The 23172-nt window shown below is 55.0% G+C and overlaps 10 protein-coding genes across 10 annotated transcripts; 4 read left to right on the forward strand and 6 right to left on the reverse strand.

Moving 5' to 3' along the window:
• Window positions 1-201: 201 nt before the first annotated feature.
• Window positions 202-1335, reverse strand: QBC33DRAFT_519260 (uncharacterized protein; the record flags this gene model as incomplete). The annotated part of the gene is made up of 3 exons (XM_060426283.1): window positions 202-461; window positions 591-1106; window positions 1293-1335. 3 exons carry the CDS (start codon window positions 1333-1335, stop codon window positions 202-204), a joined length of 819 nt encoding a protein of 272 aa, XP_060278887.1.
• Window positions 1336-2601: 1266 nt separating this feature from the next.
• On the reverse strand, window positions 2602-4628 carry QBC33DRAFT_460876 (alkaline-phosphatase-like protein; the record flags this gene model as incomplete). Its single annotated transcript, XM_060425011.1, has 3 exons — window positions 2602-3486; window positions 3577-3788; window positions 3875-4628. The coding sequence occupies 3 exons, from the start codon at window positions 4626-4628 to the stop codon at window positions 2602-2604; spliced, it is 1851 nt and encodes a 616-aa protein (XP_060278888.1).
• A 1003-nt stretch (window positions 4629-5631) lies between these two features.
• Window positions 5632-7741, forward strand: QBC33DRAFT_573956 (uncharacterized protein). The gene is made up of 2 exons (XM_060430727.1): window positions 5632-6512; window positions 6580-7741. The coding sequence occupies exons 1-2, from the start codon at window positions 5697-5699 to the stop codon at window positions 7729-7731; spliced, it is 1968 nt and encodes a 655-aa protein (XP_060278889.1). The 5' UTR covers window positions 5632-5696; the 3' UTR covers window positions 7732-7741.
• Window positions 7742-7875: 134 nt separating this feature from the next.
• On the reverse strand, window positions 7876-10112 carry QBC33DRAFT_563484 (general substrate transporter; the record flags this gene model as incomplete). The annotated part of the gene is made up of 4 exons (XM_060430290.1): window positions 7876-8200; window positions 8282-8965; window positions 9053-9449; window positions 10037-10112. The coding sequence occupies 4 exons, from the start codon at window positions 10110-10112 to the stop codon at window positions 7876-7878; spliced, it is 1482 nt and encodes a 493-aa protein (XP_060278890.1).
• Window positions 10113-10382: 270 nt separating this feature from the next.
• Window positions 10383-11591, reverse strand: QBC33DRAFT_551276 (uncharacterized protein). Its single transcript, XM_060429156.1, has one exon. It carries the CDS (start codon window positions 11578-11580, stop codon window positions 10405-10407), a length of 1176 nt encoding a protein of 391 aa, XP_060278891.1. The 5' UTR covers window positions 11581-11591; the 3' UTR covers window positions 10383-10404.
• A 435-nt stretch (window positions 11592-12026) lies between these two features.
• QBC33DRAFT_551277 (major facilitator superfamily-domain-containing protein) lies at window positions 12027-14058 on the reverse strand (the record flags this gene model as incomplete). The annotated part of the gene is made up of 3 exons (XM_060429157.1): window positions 13716-14058; window positions 13572-13657; window positions 12027-13484 (listed from the first exon to the last, which is right to left on the reverse strand). Coding segments are annotated over exons 1-3 (1583 nt in total), but the record flags the coding sequence as incomplete, so codon positions are not given.
• Window positions 14059-14946: 888 nt separating this feature from the next.
• Window positions 14947-18358, forward strand: QBC33DRAFT_256264 (fungal-specific transcription factor domain-containing protein). Its single transcript, XM_060423059.1, has 6 exons — window positions 14947-15162; window positions 15289-15496; window positions 15557-16693; window positions 16780-17049; window positions 17149-17290; window positions 17362-18358. The coding sequence occupies exons 1-6, from the start codon at window positions 15014-15016 to the stop codon at window positions 18264-18266; spliced, it is 2811 nt and encodes a 936-aa protein (XP_060278893.1). The 5' UTR covers window positions 14947-15013; the 3' UTR covers window positions 18267-18358.
• A 91-nt stretch (window positions 18359-18449) lies between these two features.
• QBC33DRAFT_500562 (Alpha/Beta hydrolase protein) lies at window positions 18450-21437 on the reverse strand (the record flags this gene model as incomplete). Its single annotated transcript, XM_060425674.1, has 6 exons — window positions 21176-21437; window positions 20731-21120; window positions 20536-20660; window positions 20387-20472; window positions 20081-20320; window positions 18450-20007 (listed from the first exon to the last, which is right to left on the reverse strand). Exons 1-6 carry the CDS (start codon window positions 21252-21254, stop codon window positions 18450-18452), a joined length of 2478 nt encoding a protein of 825 aa, XP_060278894.1. The 5' UTR covers window positions 21255-21437.
• Window positions 21438-21891: 454 nt separating this feature from the next.
• On the forward strand, window positions 21892-22368 carry QBC33DRAFT_623441 (NADH(P)-binding-domain-containing protein; the record flags this gene model as incomplete). The annotated part of the gene is made up of 2 exons (XM_060432894.1): window positions 21892-22250; window positions 22324-22368. Coding segments are annotated over exons 1-2 (390 nt in total), but the record flags the coding sequence as incomplete, so codon positions are not given.
• Window positions 22369-23129, forward strand: QBC33DRAFT_256276 (uncharacterized protein). The gene is made up of 4 exons (XM_060423060.1): window positions 22369-22396; window positions 22459-22583; window positions 22639-22818; window positions 22886-23129. Exons 2-4 carry the CDS (start codon window positions 22490-22492, stop codon window positions 23065-23067), a joined length of 456 nt encoding a protein of 151 aa, XP_060278896.1. The 5' UTR covers window positions 22369-22396; window positions 22459-22489; the 3' UTR covers window positions 23068-23129.
• Window positions 23130-23172: the final 43 nt, after the last annotated feature.

Raw genomic sequence — 23172 nt, forward strand, 5'->3', positions numbered from 1 at the left:
GAGACGGTGTTTGGGGAGAATCTAATAGACCTGCGGCACGAGGGTGAAAGATCCCCCTTGGGCTCGGGAAACATGACCATGCAGACTGGCCTGGTGTAGCCGAGGCCTCGCCTTTCGTTCTTCCGTCCCCCTCGCCAAGCGATGCATTTGTGTGAAATAGAAACATAATTGCTGTATATTTGCTGAGCTGACAATTTGGTGTTAGTTGCCGGGCTTGTCAGGCTGTTCGTAAATGAGAAAATAGTCGCCAAATAGGCCGGGACCCCCGTACTGCGAGTCGTCCTGGATGAGCTCGCGCTCCATCCGGAACCCCAGCCGCTGGTACACTGGCACGCCGGGTTTCATAGCGTGGACGAAGATGTCGAGACCCAACTTCTCCGCCTGCCGCATCCCGCTGCGGACGAGAGCGGTGGCGACGCCCCGCCGCTGCTGCGTCGGATGAACAGCGAGGTAATCGAGCACTATTTATTAACGTAAGCATTCACTCGGTAATTACTTTTCTTTACTTGGACGCAGTTACTGCAGATGATTAATTATGCCTGCAGTCCATGTTTGGGTAAGTGTAAGATGTGAGAGTGAGGGTACTGAACTCATGTATGCCTTGCGGCCCAGTACCTCCTTTTCAATCTCGCGCACCCGATCTAGAAGCGGGTCGGAGGTGCAGTCTGGGTCCCAAACGGCCGTGTCGGCCACACGGGATATCTCGGCCTCCTCGTCTGCTGACACGGCGGGGACGAGAGCCTCGGGCCAGGCGGGCGTGCCGTTACCCTCGTTGTCGGTGGAGGCGTCTTCGGTGCTGTTTTCGGTGGAGGTGGTGGCAGTGGTGGTGATGGTAGAGTGTGAGACAGGAATCGACCACCGGGCGTACCCCAGTATCTTGCCCGTGACGGTATCGACGGCTTTTTGGTGCCGCGCCGTCGCCCGGTTCCGCAGCAGGTTGCGCGGGTACCGCAGGGCGACCTGCGAAATATGGTAGTCAAGGGCGCGGTGGCGCCACTCAATCCGCCAGTGGGCGTCGGCCCAGAAGGCGGGGATGTTGGTCGCCGCGAGGGCGGGGCCGTCGGCCACGGTCACCCGCGTGATTGTGAAAGCGTTATTAGGTGTTTCTGTATTGCCTCTAGTAGGCATTTTGGCGTCCATATTGGTCGGTGTTTCCGTACGTTTTTGCGTAGGCGTTTCCGTGGCACGGAGGAGCGAGGGAAAAGAGGGGTTAACCATTGCTGTGATTACAGGGGGTCACCCAGGTAGTGGCGGATTTTGCGGCGGGTTGGGGGCACAGCGGGAAAACCCACCTCTCAAGGCGTGAAGAAAGTCGTCTTCGTCCGGGCCCGCCATGCGGAATGCAGCCCCGCCTCTTGTTGGTTTGACGAACGCCGGTTAGTGAAGATGATATTACTCGGGTGCAACGGGTAAAGCAAAAAAAAAAAAAAAAAAAGAGGCTGGTGGGACAACGCCCTTCCACAACAGTCATTTGCACTAATTTGGATGTAGGGGAAAACCCCCAGCCGAGAAGGCGAGCGACAGTTGGTTTCAACAGTTGATGGTAACAATAGATACAATACCCAGATAGATTACACGCATACGCCCCCTATTTCGTTATTCGCACTAACTAATAATGGCCTGTTGCGGAAGAAAGCTTATTTATCGTGGTTCTGCGCCAAGCTACGCCCACCCTCTTGGCTTTCTTGGATGTTGCCACTAAAGAACTTGGCTTTTGCTTGTCGCCCATTGTAGAATCTCTCTCATGTACTGTTCAAGTCTTATGTATTGTCGACAATTGGTAGACAGTGTAGAGTCCTGGAGAGTTTATTTATGCAGGTACCGCAAGTAAGGTACCTAAAAATGGAAAGCAAGATACTCAAATCTGAAATTACCTTGTAAAAACGCACCCAACATGACCTGATCAAGGACGCACTACTGTAGGACCTGCACGAGTACTGCCACCAGCGTCGCAGGGCGCAGAGCCAGGTCCTTGTTTGCGCCTTTAGGAGGTTACTTTTGGGAGATGTTCACATTTACCCGCCACAGACGCACCATGAGAGTGAAAAGGACGAGCCTCCTCGCGTGCATTGCGAGTTTGCCTTTGGCTGCATCGACGGTATCATGCCTACCTTAACTACCGTCTCATTCCATCTGGTAAAGCAGGAGCTGTGTCTGCATTTGATAATCCCGAGACATTCTGAGTCGCCAGGGTTATTATTTAGTGACACAGCCATGCCAATCCAGCTTACAGTGACGATTCTATCTGTGTACCTTAGCATCCACCAACTAAGATCGCGACGGAGCCTAGTGGAATTTAATGCTATAAGACGCAAGATCCGATTCAGCAGCATGTCACCACCATGTGACCCTGAATGTACAGGTAGCATTAGCTGCCTTGGGGCTGTTTGAGGGTTACGGGAACGTGCGGCAAGCGCCACATCGACAGCGCAGCAAAAATCAAGGTACTATTATCACGTTAAGTTTTAGCAGGCATCTTAGAAAGCTTGCTTTTCCAAGAGGATTTGTTGATATATTTTGTCTAGAAAAGAAAACCGCCAACTAAGTGGTACAGCGGTACAGCGGTACAGTGGTACAGAGTAATGACACCCCTGGAGCAATTCAAATTTGGTTCACGGTTCTCTGGAACCGGGGGGGTTTCGTCATGAACTTCTGCATGTTTGGACCTCCAGGCTGGGCACCCTTATGCCAGTGCTCGTACTCCATCCAGCCCGTCTCAGTCATCTGCTCCTCCATCGCGTCGACGAACCTCCCCTGGTCGGGACACAACGTGACAATCCCAGTCTCGAGAACGTAGTCGTCCCACAGCTTCAGCAGCTCCTTCATCCTCTCGGGCTCCTCCCCCGACAGGTCCTCGATCTCGCCCTTGTCCCGGCTCAGGTCATACAGCTGCCACCGGTCAGGCCCCTTCGGCTTCGGGATCCAGACAGCTTTCCAGTCGCCCTTGCGGATTGCCGCGCGCCCGCACGTCTCCCATCCCTGGATGAACTCTGCGTCGTGCACGCCCGCCCTCTCGCCCCTCAGGAAGGGGACGAACGACTCGCCGCGCATCCTCACCACCTCCCGCCCCTGATACGTCGGAGCCGGGTGCGTCAGCCCGGCCATCTCGATGACCGTTGGTGCGAGGTCCATAACCGTCGCGAACTTGTGCGTGATGGGCTGTGCGGCCTCGCCGCCGGCCATCGGCTCGAACTGCTTCGGGTACTTCACCACGAAGGGGACTCGGATGCCGCCCTCGGTCGTGAAGGCCTTGTACAGGCGCGAGGGAGCCGTCGAAGCCTGCGCCCACCGGGGACCGTACCATATGAAGCTGTTGCCGTTGCCGAGGTTGTCGAGGCTGTTATCGTAGTATTGCTTTAGGTGCTCCATGACGGTTGTCTGCACAATCGGGTATGCCTCGTACGCAGCGCCCTCGGCGCCGTTATCGGAGAGGAAGCAGATGAAGGTGTTGTCCATCTCTCCGATCGATTCGAGGTAGTCCACCACCTTTTTTTCATGAAGAAGGAAGGGAGTTAGCCCACAATTAGAGCGCGCCATGACTTATATCGGGGGAGAAGGAAAGGGGCCGCGACAAACCTTGCCCACGTTGGCGTCGATGCACTCAACCATGCCGGCAAAGCATTCCATCGCCCGGCAAGACTTGGCGCGCTGCTCCGGCGTCATGTCCGCCCACTCGGGGGAATCCTCGGCGACTACCGGATGCGGCTTGACGTCTTCCGGGACTAGTCCCATCTTCTTGAGACGCTCCAGGCGGCGCAGGCGTAGCGCATCTGGGCCATCGTCGTACACTCTGAAGCTCAGTTAGCAGGGGTGGACCAACTGCGTTGGTCGGTGAGCGTCTCGGGAGGAATGACGAGACAAGGAGTAATTACACACCCGCGATAGTTCTTGATGTATTTCTGTGGCGCCTGTAATGGCCAGTGCGGCGCAGTGAAAGGGAAGTATCCAAAGAAGGGATGATCGCCCTCCTTGTCCTTGTCCTTGATGCCCTTCCATTCCTCGAGATACTTGAGCATGATGTCGCCATATCCGTCTGACGAGTACCACCCATCGGGAAGTTCCTTCACGTAATGGTCGTCCTCCATGTGCAGCGGGATGGAAGTGGCCTCCAGGAAGCGCGGAGGCTGCTCCTCCTTCAAGTCGGGGGTGTAGGCAAAGTGGTTCGAGCAGGCCGGCAAGTGGGCAAAGGACCGCTTGAATCCCCTCGTGTGAGGAGATCGGTCGGGGGTCAGTCCCAGATGCCACTTCCCGCTCATGATGGTGTGGTATCCGCCATCCCTCATGATCTCGGGCAGGGCGGCAACGCGCTCGTTCAGGTACCCCTCGTAGCCCGGCATGCCCCGCTGAGGCGCGGTCTCCAGAGATCCGCCCTTGGTGGTGTTCTGGCCGTTGTGCATGGTCCACTCGATCAGGTTGCCGAGGCCGGCGATGTGGTGGTCCGTCCCGGTCATGATCATGGCCCGGGTGGGCGAGCATGCCGCCGCCGCGTGGAACTCGGTGAATCGATGTCCCTGGGAAGCCAGTTTGTCGATATTTGGGGTTCGGATTTCCCCGCCGAAGCAGCCAACATCGGAGAAGCCCAAGTCGTCCGCGACGATGACGAGAAAGTTTGGGCGTTTGGTAGTCATGACTGTTGCACTTCAGTTAATCGATATGGTAGATGCAGTTTGTGTAGATGTTTGTGTCTATTTAGATCAGAAGTTCCAACTGAGGAGGCGTGACATGGACTATAATATAAGTAATAATCAACATCGTGATACCGCGTCTACTACTATTGTGTAATTCGACTTGATTTCGATGCCGCATTCGGAGGTGGAGGCTCTTCTGCATCTCGAGCTTAATAGATTCTCATAGGTTCTTCGCAACTCGGCTATCGCGATGGAGATGGTGAGACCAGGCTAAAAGCGGTACCATGATGGGGAACCTAACCCAGTTCCCCGCGAAAACCGGGTACTCTCTCCATATCTCCTCCTCACCTGAAGCTGGGGAGGAGCGGGGTCATCTAGCGGCGCAATCCAGATTCTTGGAGTCCCGCTTGCAACCCAGTTATCGCTTAAAGTAAACAGGGGGGTGATCATGAACGGGGCGAGGACTACTTGTATCGCCTCTCGCCCACCGCCAACACTCGGCAATCTCTCTCCCTAATCACACCGCGGCCGACACCCGACTGACAACTCGCTCATCTCGGTCTCCGCAACCCCACAACCAAACAACCCCACAAACTACCCCGGACCCGCCCATGACCCGTTAGCTTCCCAATCCCCACAATCGCTTGTCACCAAGTCTCTGAGTGTTGCAGCCATCCGATGGATCCCTTTAACAGCCCGCCAAGATCCCGGGCATCGGGCCGCTCAGGGCCACGAACGAAGCTGGGTTGCCTGACCTGTCGCAGACGTAAAGTCCGCTGCGATCAGCCAAACGGAGCCTCCCACGCGCAAACTCGATGCGGCAACTGCAGTAGACTCAACCTAGACTGCTACTACCCTCCACCAGGAGCTCCAAGCCGACGCTCGAGAAAATCTGTGGACGGGGTCGGGCGTAATAGCCCGAGGATGACTTCAGTCATCTGTCAGGCGGGTGGCTATGACCCTGGCCAACTCGGTGGTGGGGATGCTGGCAATAATGAGGGTACTGATCGAGGAGAAGCTGCTTCGAGCAATGAAAGTAGCTCACAGTACAACTCCTACCAGCAGGCCATGTTCATGGCACCTACTTGGCTACCGCAATCCGACATCACTCCGCTCTCTCAGCTGGACCCGCCTCCGACTCGGGATTACCTGCCACAGCAAGAATCTCCAGGGCAACAAGTACAGCTCGATAGAGTGATTGGAGGCATGAGTGGCCTCTCGGGCTTTCCCGATGCCGATGTGGCGCAATGGCAAACAACATTCCCCTCCGGGATATTATCACCCCTGGAGGATTTGTTCGTATCTCCCCTCCTTCCGTGGAAAGGGCCTCCGACGAGATTCAACAACCCGAGAGGTAATAATGTAACCGGTCCACCAGGTCAGACTCAACAGTCCCGCTTCCAATCCTCCATTGCCAACTTATCCAGGCGACAATCTGCCCCAGCGTCGTCGTCGACATCAACACCGATGCCGATGCCGACACTAAGAGAGTCGGGGATAGATGACACTCCGCGGAAGAGGCCATCTACAAGCGTAGATCTGGCTACGTTTGACGTGACGGAGCACCAACGGTCTCTCCTCGCCCAGTTCAATGCGACATCAAACCCAATCCCCCTCGTCGCGCCGATCGACTCGCAGTGGAAATCGGCATATTTGTCTTTGATGAGCATGGCCCGTGACTGCTCGTACCTGATCAATGCCATATGTGCGGTATCTGAGCTCCACCTAGCAAACTCGCGCCGAGGTTCTGTTGAGCAAGCCTTTGGCTACTATCAGAGCGCGACTACCAAGGCGGAGGCGATCCTAGAGATGGCCAGTATTCGCGTGGAAGATTGGACGTTAAAGCAGGCCTTTGCAACACTATTCCTCCTGATGCATGCAGAAGTAAACTAGCTCCATGCCACAACACTGTCACCTCCCGTTCGCGTTTTGCTAATTATCATCCTCCCAGATCATGGCACAACCCCTTGCAGGCCCTAGGCGATGGCCAACAACCCATCTACGAACAGCCTACAGACGCCTAAGGCAACATAACGAGAAGCTCAAGTCCTGGACAGGCATCGGTAGTCACATCCTGTCGTGGATCCAAATCATCGACAACAAGGCAGTCTACGCCGCAGGCATGGAAAACGAAACGGACCGTCCATCTCCAGACATGGACCTCCCAGCCAACCAACCCAGCCCGAACGGAACAATAGCAGACACCACTTCCGGACAATGTCCTTCACCAGGCCCTTCCCGCTCAGTGCATCTCTCCTCCGACACCCCACAAGACCAGCCGAATCCCCCGGCCCGGGTCCTAGACACCCCCCCACCAGCAGACGAACCCCCTTCCGCAGCAGAGATAGCCTACGACGCGCTCAACCGCCCGGCCTACCGCTTCTTCTTGCGCTGCCAGGCCTATATCCCGCGCATCATCTCGCTGGACCGCCACCACCGCCCGCGCGGCACGCTGGACGCCGAATTCGACGTCCTCCGCGCGGGCCAGCGCCTGCGCGCGGAGCTGCGCGACCTGTGGGCCCGCCGCCCCGCCGGCCTCGACGTGCTTGCCGATGGGGCCGGGTTGCTTGAGGTGTTGCATCCGCAGGTTGCGGGGAGGATCATGCGGGGGTTTGCGGTTTATGTGGCGCATTTTCATGCCATTGGGATATTGCTGCATCGGGTGGCGTTTATACATTACCCGGCTACTGAGGAGGTTAGAAGGGCGATTAAGGAGATTTTGAGGTTGGCTAGGAACCAGATTGTGGGAGGAGCGGGGGATGATGACCAGAATGGGGGTTGCGCGTCCGGGTTGCAGGGACCGTCTCAGGATGGTTGGGAACCTGGTGATGGCGCTTCAGGTCCGACTGCGCCTCCTCCTGTGGGCCTGTCGCCGGGCATCCCCTGGCTTTGGCCTCTATTTATGTGTGGGTTGGAATGCAGCCTCGAGGAGCGAGAGTGGGTGTTGGACCGGATGCATGGTATGAAGGGGTCGGTGAATGCCGAACGTACGGCGATTCTTCTGTCCGAGGTCACCAAGAGACAAGACGAGCGGGACGAGAGAGTCGACCAGAGGACCGTGAGGCAGGATATATTTGACGATGACTTCAGCGTTGTGTACTAATTAGTCAGATGTGCTTGCTTCCTAATTAAGCAATAATTAATTAATTAATACTTAGAAGCGAATAGAGTTGATGCGATTTCAGCCTGCCAGCTCGCTCGGGCATGATCAAATCCCAAACAGCCCATGATATTTCCCACGGCTGTATTAAACCCGCTCTGCATGTTCGGACCCTTCCTTCAGTTCGTAACCCCCTCCATGCGTCCGAGACGACATGTCGGCCGCTTCGGAATTGAATTCCCTCTCCATCTGCTCCAGGGATTTGCCCATCGTCTCCTTGACGAAGAACCAAGAAAAGACAGCGCTGAAGGCGTTGATTGCCGCAAAAAATAGGAACGTGGCCCATCCGATGTTGGTAATCATGTACGGTGTTGCGACCGACCAGATGATGTTAAAGATCCACTGAGTTCCCAGGGCGATGGCAACTCCAAGATCCCTTGTCTGGGGAGAGAGAACCTCGGCGATATAGATCCTGTCGGCGGACAGATAAATATTAATTAGCTTCCAAGCAATCTCAAGACTGGGGCAAAGGCATGCCGAATTAGTTACTCACCAGCCCAGAGGACCCCAGGACATGTTGTAGGCTATGATGGCCAGGTAGATTAACGCAACGACGGCGATACCTGCACCGTCAACGACACCACCACCTGGGGGAGGCTTCACTTTCACGACTATGGCAACGCAAAACAAGCAGACTGACATGAATATCGCCCCGCCGCAAAAAGCAAGCCTCCGTCCGAGTCTCTCAGAAAGGAAGAACACGAAGGCGCCACAGGAGATAATCTTGACGGCTCCAAAGACACCAGAGATGAGCAAGGCCTCGGTCCCTTCCCCGACAACCAGCGTGAAGAACTGAGGCGAGAAGTAAGCCAACGCATTGGCTCCCGTGCACACCTGGCACATCATGACGGTAAAGGACAGCAGCAGTCGGAAGACGGTGACCTTGCGCCGCAGCTCGACCCTGAGCGACCCGCGCGTAACCCGCTGCTCAGCCTCAACGGCCTCCCGGATCTCGTCCATCTCGTCCCGCACGTCCGGCCCCTCCGAGGCGCGGATCCACTTGAGCGACTCCCATGCCTCGTCCCAGCGGTTGCGCTGGGCTAGCCAGCGTGCGCTCTCCGGAATCGTCATCATCCCCAGGCCTAGGAGGGCGCCGGGTATGATCTGCATCGAGATGGGGATCTGCCATTGTTTGTCCGATGTGGCGTCGATGCCTTTGCTTACGCCGTAGTTTGCCCTGGGGAGGGGGGAGAACAAGACAAAGTTAATGGATATTCACGATTGGGCTTCATCTCAACCTGTGCCAAAGACCGGCCCTGCGTACCAATAGCTGGCAAAGATGCCCCAGGTGAAAAGAAACTGGTACCCGCTACCGATCCTCCCGCGGAGCTTCTTGGGCGACATCTCGGAGGCGTAGAGCGGCACCAGGACGGAGGTGCCGCCGACGCCCAGGCCGGCGACGATGCGGCCGACGTAGAAGCTCGACAGGTGGTGCGTGCTCGCGGTCTGCACGACCGCCCCCACGACGAACACGGCAGCCGATAGCTGCATCGACAGCCGCCGGCCGAGGCGGGAGGCCAGCGGGAAGATGGCGAAACAGCCGATGAAGGAGCCGCATTGCTGCAACCCGACCGCTAGGGAGCTGACCTGCGTGACCTTGGAGGAGCTGCTTTCCTGGTAGCCGAAGGAGGATTGGTACGAGGCGAGGGTGATGGTGCCGCCTAGAGTTATTCAGCCTTTCTTGACCTTTGTAAAGTCTCTCGACCCCCTTCCCCCGATGTCTCTCGAGCTGATGGTATCACGGATGGACCTTACCCACGACTCCCGTGTCATATCCGAATAGGAATCCACCAATGCACACGAGGAGGCCAAGGTAGTAGGCTCTGAGGTCCCCTTTACTCTGGTGGAAAAAACTAAAAGCCATGGCCTGCAATAGTGGTAACTTGTCGTGTTCTGGTTGAGTCTGGTCGATTGCGAAACATGAGAGAAATCTCACTCGAGCATCGTGTCAAAAGACGGACAAACCGATGATGGTCTTGATGGTTTAGAAGAGAGTGTAAATGTACTTATTTCACTAACCTGGTTGGAGAAGTGGAGCAGTGACACTATGTGGAGTACAATTGTGTGGAGTGTTGTCGTCGGGTGAGACGAAGTTATAATTGGCGACGGACGATAGCCGAGAACCGACTTTAGCTTGTCTAGCAGTGCAACGCCAAGCAAGATTAGGGAGGGGGGTTGCATAGAGGGGACTATGGGGCTTCTATCCTCTCGCTAGGCACGTCGCTCATGTAGGAAACGCAGGTGCTACCAAACGACATCATGTCGGGGTCGCTGTTGCTGTCTGTGCCGGGGGCCCCCGTCCCCAGGGCTAGCACCTTGGACATGTCGGCAATCGGGAATCCCTTCAGGTACTAGAACAAAGGCAAAGCCCGAAGTAATACCACCAAAGGCAAAATGGATGTGTGAGTAGCGTTCCTCGCCGGCAAGATGGTGAATTCCCTCAGCTTGGGCATGTCAAGCGTTGACGTCCGGTCTGCAGCCTCGGACCCTAGGACCGACCACCTAATTATCCAGTTTTTTTGCTGCTGCATCGAGATCTAGCAGGCAAGTCATGAAATTCCAGAGACAAACCTCCGACAGGTTAAGAATATATTCGGAATGTCATATTTTCATCTTTCAGTAATCATACACAGGTAGGTCGCACTCTAGGATCAGGTTTCCCTCCCTGTCCACAGCTAACCCTTCATCATTGCCATCATCAAATCCGTCAGCAAACTCTCCCTTCACATCAACTAACATGTCATCCATCTTGCTCCACCTATGTCTCACAATGCCCGGCAATGTAGACTCTGGTTCTTCCGCAAATGCTCGCCAACTGGCATGGCAGTCGTATCCCGGACGTGATATTCCCAACCATGTGCTGTCCAAAGGGTCGCGGCCCTTTCCGATCTGGGACCATGCGACGATCTTTATGGACCAGCCATACTGCCCCCCATCTGATTGGTCGCAAATGTCAACCTGGCAGTCGGTCATACAAACCCCACAGGATCGGACGACTTCAGAACAACCGGTGAAGTAACCCCCGCCACGGCTGCGCTCGAGTTCCGGGATCCGACGCGGCAGAAAGCGAATGCCCCGGGATGTCCAACAGTTTCCTCGACCCCAATAGCGTCCGATCTGGAGGTGCCTGCAGATGCGCAAAGGGGTGTGTTCGACAAGCTGTCTGAGCTTCTTGGCGTCCCCATCGGGGTGGGACATCTTGTAGATTTTGGAGACGAAAAGCTCGCCGTCGATGATTCGCGTGCGAATAACCTCGTCGATTGTGCATCCTGTGTGTGGACAGGTCTTCTGGATCTCCTTCTCTAGAACCCAAGGTGCAAACCCATGCGCAGGTCCGTAAAAATGGCTGTTCATGATGACCCGGAACCCATGGAAGCCAAGTTGGTGATCTGTGCTGATGTAAAACGAGTCTCTCTCCTTATCATGCCAACTATGACTTCGAAAGCAGTCTCCGTCCCAGTCTCCTAGCTGATACCCTCGCAACATCGGGTCCCATCGGTGAAGCTTTTTGCAATGGAAGCAGTAATAGGAGTCCGGTCGATCTCTCTCGAGCAAAAGAAATAGATCTTGTGTAGTCCACCGGTCCAGCCTGTTAGGCAATTTGGGAGAGAACATGTTGTAAAACGCTCGGCAAGTGAAGGTTAAGCAGATTTCCGATGCCTTCGGGAGATGCTTGAACACTTCGGTGACAAGTTCAGCGGGAAGCCTCAAAATCCAAGAGGTCTGATTGCATCGTTCCTCCGAGTGAGGGTTGTGAGTTGCCTTGGCAGCTGCCAGGAGTAGAAGCGACATTGTTGCTCGAGTGAAGTTGGGTTGTTAAGGTGGGATGTCGACGCAGTACATTGGCTGCCTTTATATAGGTAACGGCTGGCTTGGACAAGGTTTTTTTTTTTTTTGCAAACCTAAACACTGCGACGTAAATCATCCAACCGCCGAGAGCCGAAGATTCTATTCTGAGTCTAACCTATGCACTACGGAAACTTTCGACACCGACCTTTAATTCCAAGCTTTGCTAGCATAACCTTGTCATCAAAGGGTTATATTAAGGTTAAAGTTTGACCACGCAATCGTTATTTTAGAGTAATTAGCAAGGCGGTAGCCTTGGAAGCTGGAAACCCAAAAAATACGGGAGGGTAGGTGGGTTTGAGGGGGAAGGTCGAGAGGTTTATGCCGTTGTCTGAGAAGAACGTCGATCGCGGGACTTATATTGTGTGTCTATGCGGTGCCTCGCCAAGGATAGCCTAGTAATTCTCGAATCCGAAGAGGACATCACCGTTGATGTGATACTCAAATCTATTCCCTGGTCGACCTAGACCCATCTCCGCCTACCTATATGCTTAGGGTTAAATGTATGTCGTTTGTTGTGGTTGTGGTGCTGTCCTTTGCCGTTGTGTTGTGATGCCCCGGGTCTCTTTAGATAATAACTACTTAACATCGAGATGCTCCTTTAACAAAAAGCAGCAGCACACGACCGTGCCAAGACCAGCCAGCCCGATGCCCATGTATTGCGCGCCATGGTAGCCATTCTGCAGATCTGCCCTCGTCTTGCCGCCCTTGTTGACGTGAACCTCCACCGTACCTGCTAGCCCTAGCCCCAGCGAGATGCTGTAGTTGACAATGGTGTTGACCAGGCTGGCCGCGATGCCTTGGTGCTCCTTGGCCATAGCGTCGGACAGGATCAACGTCGCGGCCGGGAAGCTCATGTCCATGCCCCACGAGATGACCAGCAGCGTCACAAAGACCTGCGCCCAATAAGTCTGATCCTGAGGTACGGTGGCGCTCAGGATGCTGCCGACGGTGAAGGAGGTAAGCGCCATCGTCATCACCACGGCAGGGCCGAGGCGGTGCAGCAGCATTCCCGTGAAGACGGCCGCCATGGTGCCAGAAATGGCAACAGGAGTGAAGCGCGCCGTCACGAGCAGCGGAGTGGCGCCCAGCAGCACCTCCTCGAACTGCCAGAGGTAGTACACGAACACGCCGAAGCAGCTCCATCCTAGCGCCAACGCCGCCAGCACAAAGGACACGTCGGAGCTGAAGATCTCGAAGGGGATTAGGGGCTGTGGCGAGTAGCGCGTTTCGAGTATGAAAAAGACAACGCCGAGGAGAACGCCGAGGATCAGCATCACGATCACATGGGGTGCCTGCCACCCGTCGATGGGCGCCTGATTCCATGCGAAGTTGAACAGCACCAACGCAGCGACGCCGGTCACAGCGCCCGGAATGTCGAGCTGCTCCATTCGGCCCCGGAGCGACATCGCGGCGGCGAACTTACGCGGCGGGTCTGGGATGATGAAGATGCCGGCTACCGCCAGGCCGGCCAGGGCGATGGAAAAGGCCCAGAACGCCCACGGCCAGAATGCCATGGAAAACAGGCTAGCGAAGAGTGCCCCGACGAGAAAGCCGGCGGGGGCCATGGCGCCGAAGATGGCGAAGCACATGGCCTTGCGGCGGCCCGGCGCGTAGGTCGCCCCGAGGATTGCGAGCCCGTTCGGCAAGCAGATGGCCGGGCCGATTCCCTGCAGCACCCGCGAGAAGATGAAGAGCACGTAGTTGGAGTAGATGGCGCAGCCCGCCACTGCCGACCACAAGGAAAACCAGGCCCACCCGATCAGCAGCAACCGCTTGTATCCAAAGACGTCGCCCAGACGGCCGGAGAAGAGAATGAAAGTGCCCACAGTCAAGCTGTAGCCCGCGATCTGCAACGTCCTGGGTCAGCTTTTGCCGCGACAAAGACTTAATGCGAAGGTCGAGGGGTTGCATAGGAGCCGCAGGGACGCACTCACGAGCCACGTGAGTTGTCCAGGGTCTGTGATACCAAAGCTGTCGCCTATGATGTGAAGTATCGATAATGCTTGGCCGAGGCCCGCCTCTGAAGAAGCGAATTGATTAGGGCCAGGTTTTGCAACGGTTTGGTAGTCATGACGAACGTGTGGTCAGCTGCGCCATGCAAACTAATCCGACGAAAGCAATTTCGTGAGGGAGCGAGAGCGTCTCAGCAATGGAGGTGTTGGTTGCCGTCCTCGCTACGGGCGACTCCCCTTCTCTTTGTTCTCCAGATGTCGCTTGGACATTGTCTGGACTGGGGCCGGACTTGGCGAAGGCCAACTCTATGTCACTCGGAATGCCTGCCTCATTCTCGCGCTCGTCAGGCGTCATTTCGTGATCAGTCTAGGCATTTGAGACACGGTGCAGACGGATGGTAATTAATGATGCAACTCTTGAGATAGGAACGCCGGGTCAGTTTGTCCATCGTCCAGAAACTGCGCCTAGACTTTGTATCAGTGTTAAATCCGACTTAAGTTCCGGCGGAAGTTAACCCCGCATCGGGGCGATGGTATGCAGTGGGTCCCGGTGGAGCCGCGCAGCTTCTTCTGCGGCCGACGCGAAACCCCTGCTTTGGCGTGCCATTGCCCCACCTCCAGCTTCGGGCCAGTTCGAGCTGTGTGCGGCTCCGCAGAGTCTAGTGAGCATCACGTAGAGGCTGTCTGTCAAAACCCGGCTGCGCGAGGAGGCCGGTCGGTGCCGGGCTTACCGAAGCAAGCCGAGGCGACGGGACCTTCGGGTGCAGCCCCCGAGTCGCTGCCCTTCTCCGAGCCTTGAACTGGATTCGCGGTGACGAGTACGGCAGGCCGCATGGCCGGCAGCTCTTGTACGAATGTCGGTGATCCCAGGGTATCAACAATTATACGGAATAAGAGGGCGGTCCACGGAGATCTCCGCCGGGTTGACCCACTCGGAGTTGAATAGCCGAAGAGCTACAGGCCGCGGAATCTGGGATAATTACTCAACAACTCCCCTGGGGGGGATCCTTCCTTTCTTTCCTTTCCTTTTTAGTACGCTTCAATATTATATAGCCCAATGAGGATACGTCGTTGCCCACACTTACTCTCAATACAGGGTGTCCTCGTGCTTTGATCTCCCCTTGTATTTTGAACCTGACCCCTTCTGCACGAACAAGCGAAATAGGTACCGTTTTGCACCGTCCTCCCCGCCTTTACAATCGTGCACGGCCCCCTGACATGGGCTCCGTTGCCGATTTCAATAGCCGCTAGAAACAGCCTTGTTTCTTAGTGCTAAGCCCTGCCAGTGGTGCGGGGTGCAGCAGCGTCAAAAGGTCATCTGGCCGAACCCAACTTTGGCCGCCGTCTTTCAACTTGCCTTGCGTCTCTACAGAGCCGGGTCAAACAACGCGGTATGCATTTTCCGACGGACAAACCCTGACGACATGAGTTTTCCAGCCCTTTCAAACGGTCTATTATGCGACACTTGCGGTGCAACGTTCCGGCGCGCCGAGCATCTTTCCCGCCACAGACTACGCCACTTGGGCCAGAAGCCGTTTGCCTGCCCCCATTGCAATTCGAGCTTCCCGCGCAGGTAACCTCGCCTTTATGAAATGTGCCTTCGGTTTCAACCAAATTTGACTCTCATCCAAGCTCGAATCTTTCACACATGCCCGGGAATAATAGTCACTGGCTAACCCCTTGTTTCGCTCGATTGCAGAGATACACTGCAAAGGCACGTGGCGATCCACGAGCTTGACTCCCCCATGCATGCAACCTTGCCAGGGAAGATGCGGTCGGCAAGGAGAATAAAGCATGCCTGTCGGAGTTGCTCAGCCTCAAAACAACGATGTGATGGCAAGAGACCTTGTGCGCGCTGCCACTCAAAAGATGTCCAATGCGTCTACTCGAACCCAGGTCCCGCACAAGTAAGTCCTTTTAGTATTTGCGGCGTTATTTGCCGGCTCTTTTGTCTGACCCGTAAATAGCAAACGGACGCCCTCGACCAAAGCAATTATACGGGGCAGAAGGAGCAGAATGACGACGGGATTTTGGTCTCTGCAGCACAGTCTTCGGTCACATCGCAGGTCTCTGCCCAACAAACTTCCCCTGCCGACATCTCGTCACTAATTTCTCCACCTTCACTCGAGCCATCCTCCCATTCCCTTTGGGATATGAGAATCTCAGAACCAGCAGGATTGTCTTCTTCGATTGCTCCGTCGCATATGCAGCGTCATTCTCCTTCCTTCGGCCCGGGAGACTTTGAACTCCTAGACGGCACGCAGCTAAACAATGATGGGCAGCAACAGTCAGCACTTGAACTCCTATTCTCGGAACTAGTTCCCCTGTGTACCAATACAGGAGGCGCGACCCGTTGGAACGCTCCGCAGCATCTCATTTCATCCTCTCAAGGGCCCTGTGTGGATTGGCAATTGCCGGGGCTAGACTCCCCCCATTTGTGGCTTACCAAGGAGACCGAGCTGACATCTTCCGAGACACTTTCTGATCCGGAGCTTTCTGATGCAGAAGCCCCTTCCCCGAGCTTCCTTGGTTCAAGACATAGTCCAGAGCCCCAAGAAGGCCAAATAATGAAGTTTGACGACTGCTTGCGGACTACAGCAGGGCGCCGACGCAACTCTCCTCGTGTTGGACATGACAGAACCGCTACTCTACGTGGCCCGATGTTTTGCGCGGCCAGCGAGTCCCAACATGGCGACGGTTCTCCTCTTCCGGGTTTCTTCCCTCCTTTGCTCAGCGTGAGAGAGAGCGGCGAGGACATTTGGAAACCAGAAGATTTCGGGCACGTAAAATCATTACCTCAAGTGGCGTACAATCGGCTTCTCGGCAACTTTGAGAGGCTGAATGCGGATAACGGCTATCATGTCCCATTCGCAAACGGCGAGTTTCCGTCACTCACGGCACTCAACGCCTTTATCCAGCTCTATTTCGAAGCATTTCATCCAATCTTTCCCTTGCTCCATCAACCAACTTATGACCCAGGCAAGGAACATTGGGTGCTGCTTCTTGCCGTCACGGCGACAGGGTGTCGCTTTTCGCAGGTCCCCGGCGCCGCGGATAGCGGAAATCTACTTCAGGAATTCCTACGTCGTGCTATTCTGTTCACGGTGCGTCAAGGGCCCCGGCATTGAAGCATCGCTAATTACCCTCCAACGCTGCCGAGGAGCGCTGCTGATCACGCCATGCGGAGTAGGTCGAGCGGGAGTATGGATCGACATGCCAACCATGGCTGGCCCAAGCAGTCTTGCTGAGTGACATTGGGATGCAACACTCGGGCGACATGCGACTTTCGGAATACGCACAATCCAACAGGAGTTTGGTAGTGACACTTTGCCGGAAAGTGAACTGCTTCACTGAATCTCCAGACCAGCCGGGTCAGACAAGCGCGGAGCAGTCCCCGCAAGATGCCTGGAGGTCCTTCGTGAGAAGGGAGAGCATGCGACGCCTCGCATACTCGGCGTGGGTAAGGTTTACTCTTAATTCTCTTCGAAGTAGCATATCACAAAGCTAGTGCTCCTCAAGGCTCGTCCACGCTTGCTGACCGTTCCCATGCCATAATTAGCTCCTTGACAGTCAATATGCTCTATTTCTTGACTTGCCGCCACAGGTTGTCACTGACCTGCTGCGGGTTCGGCTGCCTAGCCAGGAAAGCTTATGGGACGCGCCTACAGCGGCATCCTGGAAGGAGCAGATGGACAAAAATGGTTCGTACACACCTAAAAGAAGAAGCAACCACTATGCTCTTTGTGACTAATCGGTCGATCGTGTTCTTTAGGCAACCACCGCCCCATGAATATACAGCGGGAGCTTTCGCATCTTTACAAAAACAAAACCCTTCGACAAGGTATAGGGGAGTTTTCGGCTTTGCTGTTGACCATGGGCGTATTCATGGACGCTCTGCAGTCTCGAAGGATAACTGTCATGCACGCCTCCGCAGACAGCACGGCGGACGGGGGAGGTAGTTCCAAGCGCCGCAGGTCAATATCTCCAGCTCTTCCTGGTGCTCAGCAGGCCATGGAATGCTTGGAGGTCTTGTGTCCGGACGAGCGCGATATCCCGAAAGGACCGTGCCTGAAGGCCCTCCTACTACATCATTACCACGCCATATGCATCCTTCTGAGCGTACCGCTGCGGGAGCTTTTCTGTTACACTGGTTGGCGGGTCACCAGCTTCGACATCTTAAAATCCCAAAACCGTCTCGGGCTATGGGTCAGGCAATGCGGCGAAGAGGCTCGCCTAGCCGCGTTCCACGCTGGGAGACTGTTCAGCCATATCCGCAGCTCTGAAATGAACGGTTACTACGAGTCTACTGCAATGACAATAGCCTGCATAACGCTCTGGATATACGGTGAGCTCAGCCCACTCGACCAAGGTTCCACCCCGAATCTTGCCGCCGCTCAAGCGGGAGACTGCGGCATGAACTCGACTATGCGACTTGACAAAGCACTTAACAAAAGCGACGTCCAATTGTGGATGCGGGGCGGTTCCCGATTGCGTCCATATTTGGCTGGGGTCGGCAATATTCTAGGCCGAGACGGAGTTGCACGGCTTGTTCACGAAGGGGCGCGGATTTTGTGCTCCCCCTCCCCGTGGCAGATCAGCGGGCTTTTGGGCGAGTCGTTGAAACTCTATCACGAGCTGAGGCGGTACGAAGCTCGGGACACTCCAGAACCTGTTTGACTGTACAATGGAGCAGCGCAGCGGGTATGCAGCTTTTCTCATTCTCCATTTCCTTACTGAGTCTATTGCCTCAGTCGTCACCCGGTGTCATGGTTCACGGTGGCAGGCTTTACTTTGGAATGGTCATGTTTGGTTACCCATTCCGACAAGTCTTATGGACTCGCGCGGGGCCCCGGCCGCTCCTCAGAAGTTCCGTCGTTTACTAAATACAACTGATTCTTTTCCGGCAATGAAAAGGGAGCTTTCACCACTGAGTGAGGTTGGCAACTCCACTAAGGCCTCTTTGCGATCTCCGTCGGCGAAGAAGGTAGAAGCAGCTGCTGCATTGGCGAACCAATATTGCTCTGTCGCGCCAGTCTCCCCCCACCGGCCTTGCATGAAGGGGGTCCCTCTGAAGAAATCTGTTGGGTCCGAAGGGGATATATCTCGGTTGATGACGTAGCGGAGGAGGTCTGTTCCAGCAGCGGCCTTGGCTACCGTTGCCAGTCTCTCCTCGAGGTCTTTCTCCGGTACCTGCTCGCGGATGCCGGCCGTTTGCTTTGACAGGTAAGCAAACACCATGAAGCCGGGTTTTCGTTTTTCGTAGGTGACCGGATCGAGCATGATTTCCCCCACGGCCTGGCAAACAGATCCCAAAGTCTGTGGCTCAGTGAAGACATGTTTACCAGCGTGAGCTTGATATTCCGGTGCCTTCAGGTGCGAACTGAGGGCAGTCATGCTCGACCACGACAACTGGGAAATACAATCCCAGTCACCGGCGTCTTTGCCAAAGTATGTGTGCATTGGTTTAGGGACTGCCAGGACTTGCCGGTAGCCTAGGAGAAGTGGATCGAATTGGGCCGCTTGCCGAGTCATGTCCGCATGCACCACTTGGTACTCTTGGATAAACTTCTCATCGGGCCATCCTTTGACTCTCTTGCCGGCCATTACCAGCTTCACTGTCGTGGGGTTCCGAAGTATGGAGCCCGGAACAGGCGGAATCACCGGTAGGATCAGATGGCTGTCATAGTTTCCGCCGAAATGAATGACGTGGGTGCCCTTGTTGACGGTATTGGTGTGACGTGATACGGGGATGAACGGGGGATACTCCTTGTAATCGTGGCCGCAGATGTGGACTTGAAGCCTGTCGCCGGGTCGGAACCGGCACGACGTTGGGAGGATCTCGATATCCAGGGGGACTATCTCGCCAGGCTGCAACAGCAAATCTCGAGAATGCGAATGATATGGTCGGTACTCTGTGGATTTGGTTGAATCAAGCTCGCGACGCGAGGCTCTCAGGAAGCCGAAGGCAATAGGTCCGTTGTCGTTGATGGTCAGCCATGGAAAACAGACCTCATTTCCAGCTGCATCGACCTTCCGCAGAGTAATGAAGAGGTCCATATTATCGTTCCCTTGCGCTTCCACCCACAGCCTGAGTTTGGCATAACCGGCGAACTCGAACGACTGGAGCATTGGCAACTCGAATACGGCAGCGCCCTCTCTCGCATCATAGGACATGGAATGGGCTTCTGGCTGAGCAAGGGAGGATAGCCCACCCGACGGGTGCGGGTAAAAACGAGTGTACTCGGTGTTTGGAAATGGGAAGCTGGAGGTGTACCGCCACTCGCTCACATAGAAGCGCTCTCGCATGGCAAATCGGACTTTTGGCCAGTACCTGACTTCGGTATCCTTTCCTGCGAGGTAGGTGTCGAAAAAGGCTAGTTGGCGTTTGAGGGACTCCTCCGTCATCGCATATTCCCACCTGATTAGTTTGGTCAGCCTGGAGGTACGGTGATGGTGATGGGATCTAGAGGACAAGTGCAGTGGCAACCTACTTCTGGTATGGATGGATCTCGAGATATTTGTCCTTGGAACTCAGGGTACGCCACCCATGCAATGTACCGCGGGTGTGAATGCCATGGTCCCCCCAGCTGCAAGCAACGTACGCGGGGCACACAATGTTGTCCAACCGAGGGATTTTGCTCTGCCAATATTCGTCGAAAAATGGGTGTTGTTCCGCGACGGCTTGGGAATCTTCGACGAGGCCCTTTCCCCAGTTGAAGAGATGCGGGTACCTGAGGCACGGGTTAGTCACATAAGCTCCGCACCTGGAGAAGAGCGTAGATCCTAGTTTTGCTTACACCATAGTGAACTGAGTTTCTGGAATTCCTCCCTTGTGAGCCATTTCACGGTAGAGGTCTGTCATGCCATCGAAGGGCATAATAGCCTATGGAGCAAACCGCCCATGATAAGCAGCACATCCAAACTCGTGGAGGCATCATATACTCACAGCCAGGGCCGGGGGTCGTTCAGCGGCAACCAACCATTGCACCATGGCAAAACCACTGGCGCCGTACATTCCCACTTTGCCGTTGCTCCACTCTTGCGCACCAAGCCACTCGACGACGTCATATCCTGTAGGTGTGCAGCTTGTTAGTCAACTCCGTAGCAATGGCAAGAGTTCTGACAAGACGGGAGACCTCACCATCGAGACCGACGTCGCGGGAATAATAACTCTTGTCGCCGTCGGATTTGAACGATCCTCGAACATCAACCGTGGCACAGACGTAACCCCTGGGGCACCACCACTGGCAGTCCGTTGACTCAAACTGGTAGTCCGGGGTCATTCTCGACTCGTCAATTCCAGATTGAGGAGGGAAGGTGGCCATATCAATAGCACCATCCTTGCCGTATGCGGTGTAATTGAAAATCACTGGCAACCTGGCGCTCCCCTGTTGCTCAGGACGGTAGATGTTGGCGCGCAACGTGGTTCCATCCCGTGTCTCGATCGCCACATCGATGTCAATGATCATGTTGTTTCGCGTTTCGGTTCTTGGGCTGGGCTCGCCACAGCCCCTGAGGGAAGGGTCATTTGCTTCCTCTGAACGTCAGCATACACCTTGCGCAGAAAGGAAGCAACACGACTCAACCCTTTGTCCATGTCCCCAACCTCCTGGCTTTCTCCAGCTCTCCCAACGTAAGCAAGACGTGTTCCCTTGGGCCTGTCATTTGGAAAAGATTTTTATAAGGCTAACAGGATTGATTTTGCCAGTTACTGCTATCGTTGTTGGGCCTGCTTGGAAGCTGGTTTTATTATCACTTGTGCTTCATGCGCTTAAGTCGCCTTTGGCGGATAAACTCACCCTGCTGGCAGTGGGCAAGTCTCTGCGGGGAGGCCGAAAAAGCTCTCCCCGATCCGCTTCAGGCATTCTCACTCGCGACAGGTTGGTTGGCGGGTGTGCCGAAGTTGGAAGTCTAGCCTGTCGGCCCCACTGCGGAGCCGAGGCGACCCTATTGGCCATGATTCAAGGGTGCAATACGCGGAGCCGAAACAGGATTCGGCTCCGCACTGCTATAATCGAGATGGAATGTCAAGCGGGCATGCGGCGACTCCTGTAGCCCGGTGGGTGGCCACTTAGCAATCTCCTTTGTGGTGTGCATCGCTGGTGAACGGTGAGTTGGCCCTCAGGTAAACTCGCTGTCAGCGTTCTTGCTTACGTGTCGAAACACCTGAATGAGCAGCTGCCAAGCACTCCGACTACTACATATAACTACACAACTGTTCCGGCCAACTGTTCTGGCCTTGTTTATGTAAACTTTGTTGCACTTGAGAACTTCTTGTGATTACCCTATATTTTACTGGTGTCCCGGACGACAGCATGGCTACTGCAACCCCGCTCAAAGTCGCAGTGCTGGGACCCGCAGGCCAATGTGGCAGCTGCGTAGTGGACGAACTCTTGTCACGCGGTCACACAGTCGTCGGCATCTCTCGCAATCCTCCAGAGGACTGGAAAAGCAACAGTGGCTATTCCTCTGTGCCAGTGGATATCCAGGATACGAAGAAACTGTCCAAAGTATTTTCCGCGGGCTTCGACGCTATTGTTTCCGCATACGCGCCGCCTCTGGCGGATCTGTCCAAGGTCTATGAGACGGGTGTGGAAGGTCATGGAAAGATCAAAATGGCCCTTCTCGAATCGTCCCATGAAGGGCAGATCATTGTAATTGGTAAATCTCAGCTTCTTCCCTCTTCTCAAATTTTCGCTGGGAAAAAGTCGGCCTCCATACTAAATTTTGATAGGGGGAGCAGGGTCTCTGCATACCAAAAACGGGCAGCAGCTTGTAGAAGAGCTAGACTTCGCGTATAGTTGGTGGTGAGCGACAAGCCCCCTTACGATGAAGTATAATTATCTTCAAGATCTAATACACCTCCGAGGTATCGCTGGCCGGACGCTCATCTGAACTATATGCGCGTACGGGCATACGATCATGGCACGAAGTCCCTGGGCAGATTTATAAGCGCGTTCAAATGGGCAAGGAGCAATGTAGAACATCCAGGAGGTAAGGACACCAAGCCCTCATAAAGATATCTCCATGACTCACTTTGCCGATGCAGGGTTCTCTTGGCTACTCCGCCCATTTGCTCTGCTATACCTCCGTTGGGCAAAAGGTTTTCTTACACACAAAGATACACGATCGCTAATAACGATGTCGCGCATGGCATTGATCATGTGGGAAGGAGTCAAGGACAAACAATGGACATTCCTATCGCCTCCCGGTTTACTCAGGGACAAAGGTATGCCTGGCACCGTTAACCACCTTCCCTCGCTGAGTTGAACCTGCTGAACTAATGCACTTGTCAGGAGTGCGCACGGGGAAATATGAGTTGCACATTGACGGCGAGGATGGCACAGCAGACGTTGCGGTTCAGGGTGGCATTTACAATGAAGACATGGCCGTTGCTATCGTTGACGAGGTGGAGAATAGCAGGTTGACGTTCAAGCACTGGAGTTGCACCGGAGAGATCGACCTAAAAGAATGGTAAGACATCTTTGCAGACAAGCTACGCTGGCCTGGGCTAGGCTCCTGGTAGATAGGATAGACGAGGAGCATCTAAAAATAAAACCATTTCAGAACTTCTGAAAAGAAT

The sequence above is a fragment of the Phialemonium atrogriseum genome (assembly GCF_030411735.1).
Source record: "Phialemonium atrogriseum strain 8032-3 unplaced genomic scaffold QBC33scaffold_38, whole genome shotgun sequence".
Taxonomy (NCBI): Eukaryota; Fungi; Ascomycota; class Sordariomycetes; order Cephalothecales; family Cephalothecaceae; genus Phialemonium; species Phialemonium atrogriseum.

Excerpts from the sequence above, each read along its gene's own strand:
- QBC33DRAFT_551276 (XM_060429156.1), bottom strand. The coding sequence starts at position 11,580 with ATGTCGCTTCTACTCCTGGCAGCTGCCAAGGCAACTCACAACCCTCAC.
- QBC33DRAFT_256276 (XM_060423060.1), top strand. The coding sequence starts at position 22,490 with ATGCGCGTACGGGCATACGATCATGGCACGAAGTCCCTGGGCAGATTT. Across the intron at positions 22,584-22,638 it reads CAATGTAGAACATCCAGGAG|GGTTCTCTTGGCTACTCCGC; the intron begins GTAAGGACACCA and ends TTGCCGATGCAG. Across the intron at positions 22,819-22,885 it reads CGGTTTACTCAGGGACAAAG|GAGTGCGCACGGGGAAATAT; the intron begins GTATGCCTGGCA and ends TGCACTTGTCAG.
- QBC33DRAFT_573956 (XM_060430727.1), top strand. The coding sequence starts at position 5,697 with ATGTTCATGGCACCTACTTGGCTACCGCAATCCGACATCACTCCGCTC. Across the intron at positions 6,513-6,579 it reads TCCTCCTGATGCATGCAGAA|ATCATGGCACAACCCCTTGC; the intron begins GTAAACTAGCTC and ends TCATCCTCCCAG.
- QBC33DRAFT_256264 (XM_060423059.1), top strand. The coding sequence starts at position 15,014 with ATGAGTTTTCCAGCCCTTTCAAACGGTCTATTATGCGACACTTGCGGT. Across the intron at positions 15,497-15,556 it reads CGAACCCAGGTCCCGCACAA|CAAACGGACGCCCTCGACCA; the intron begins GTAAGTCCTTTT and ends ACCCGTAAATAG. Across the intron at positions 16,694-16,779 it reads GTCGTGCTATTCTGTTCACG|GTCGAGCGGGAGTATGGATC; the intron begins GTGCGTCAAGGG and ends CATGCGGAGTAG.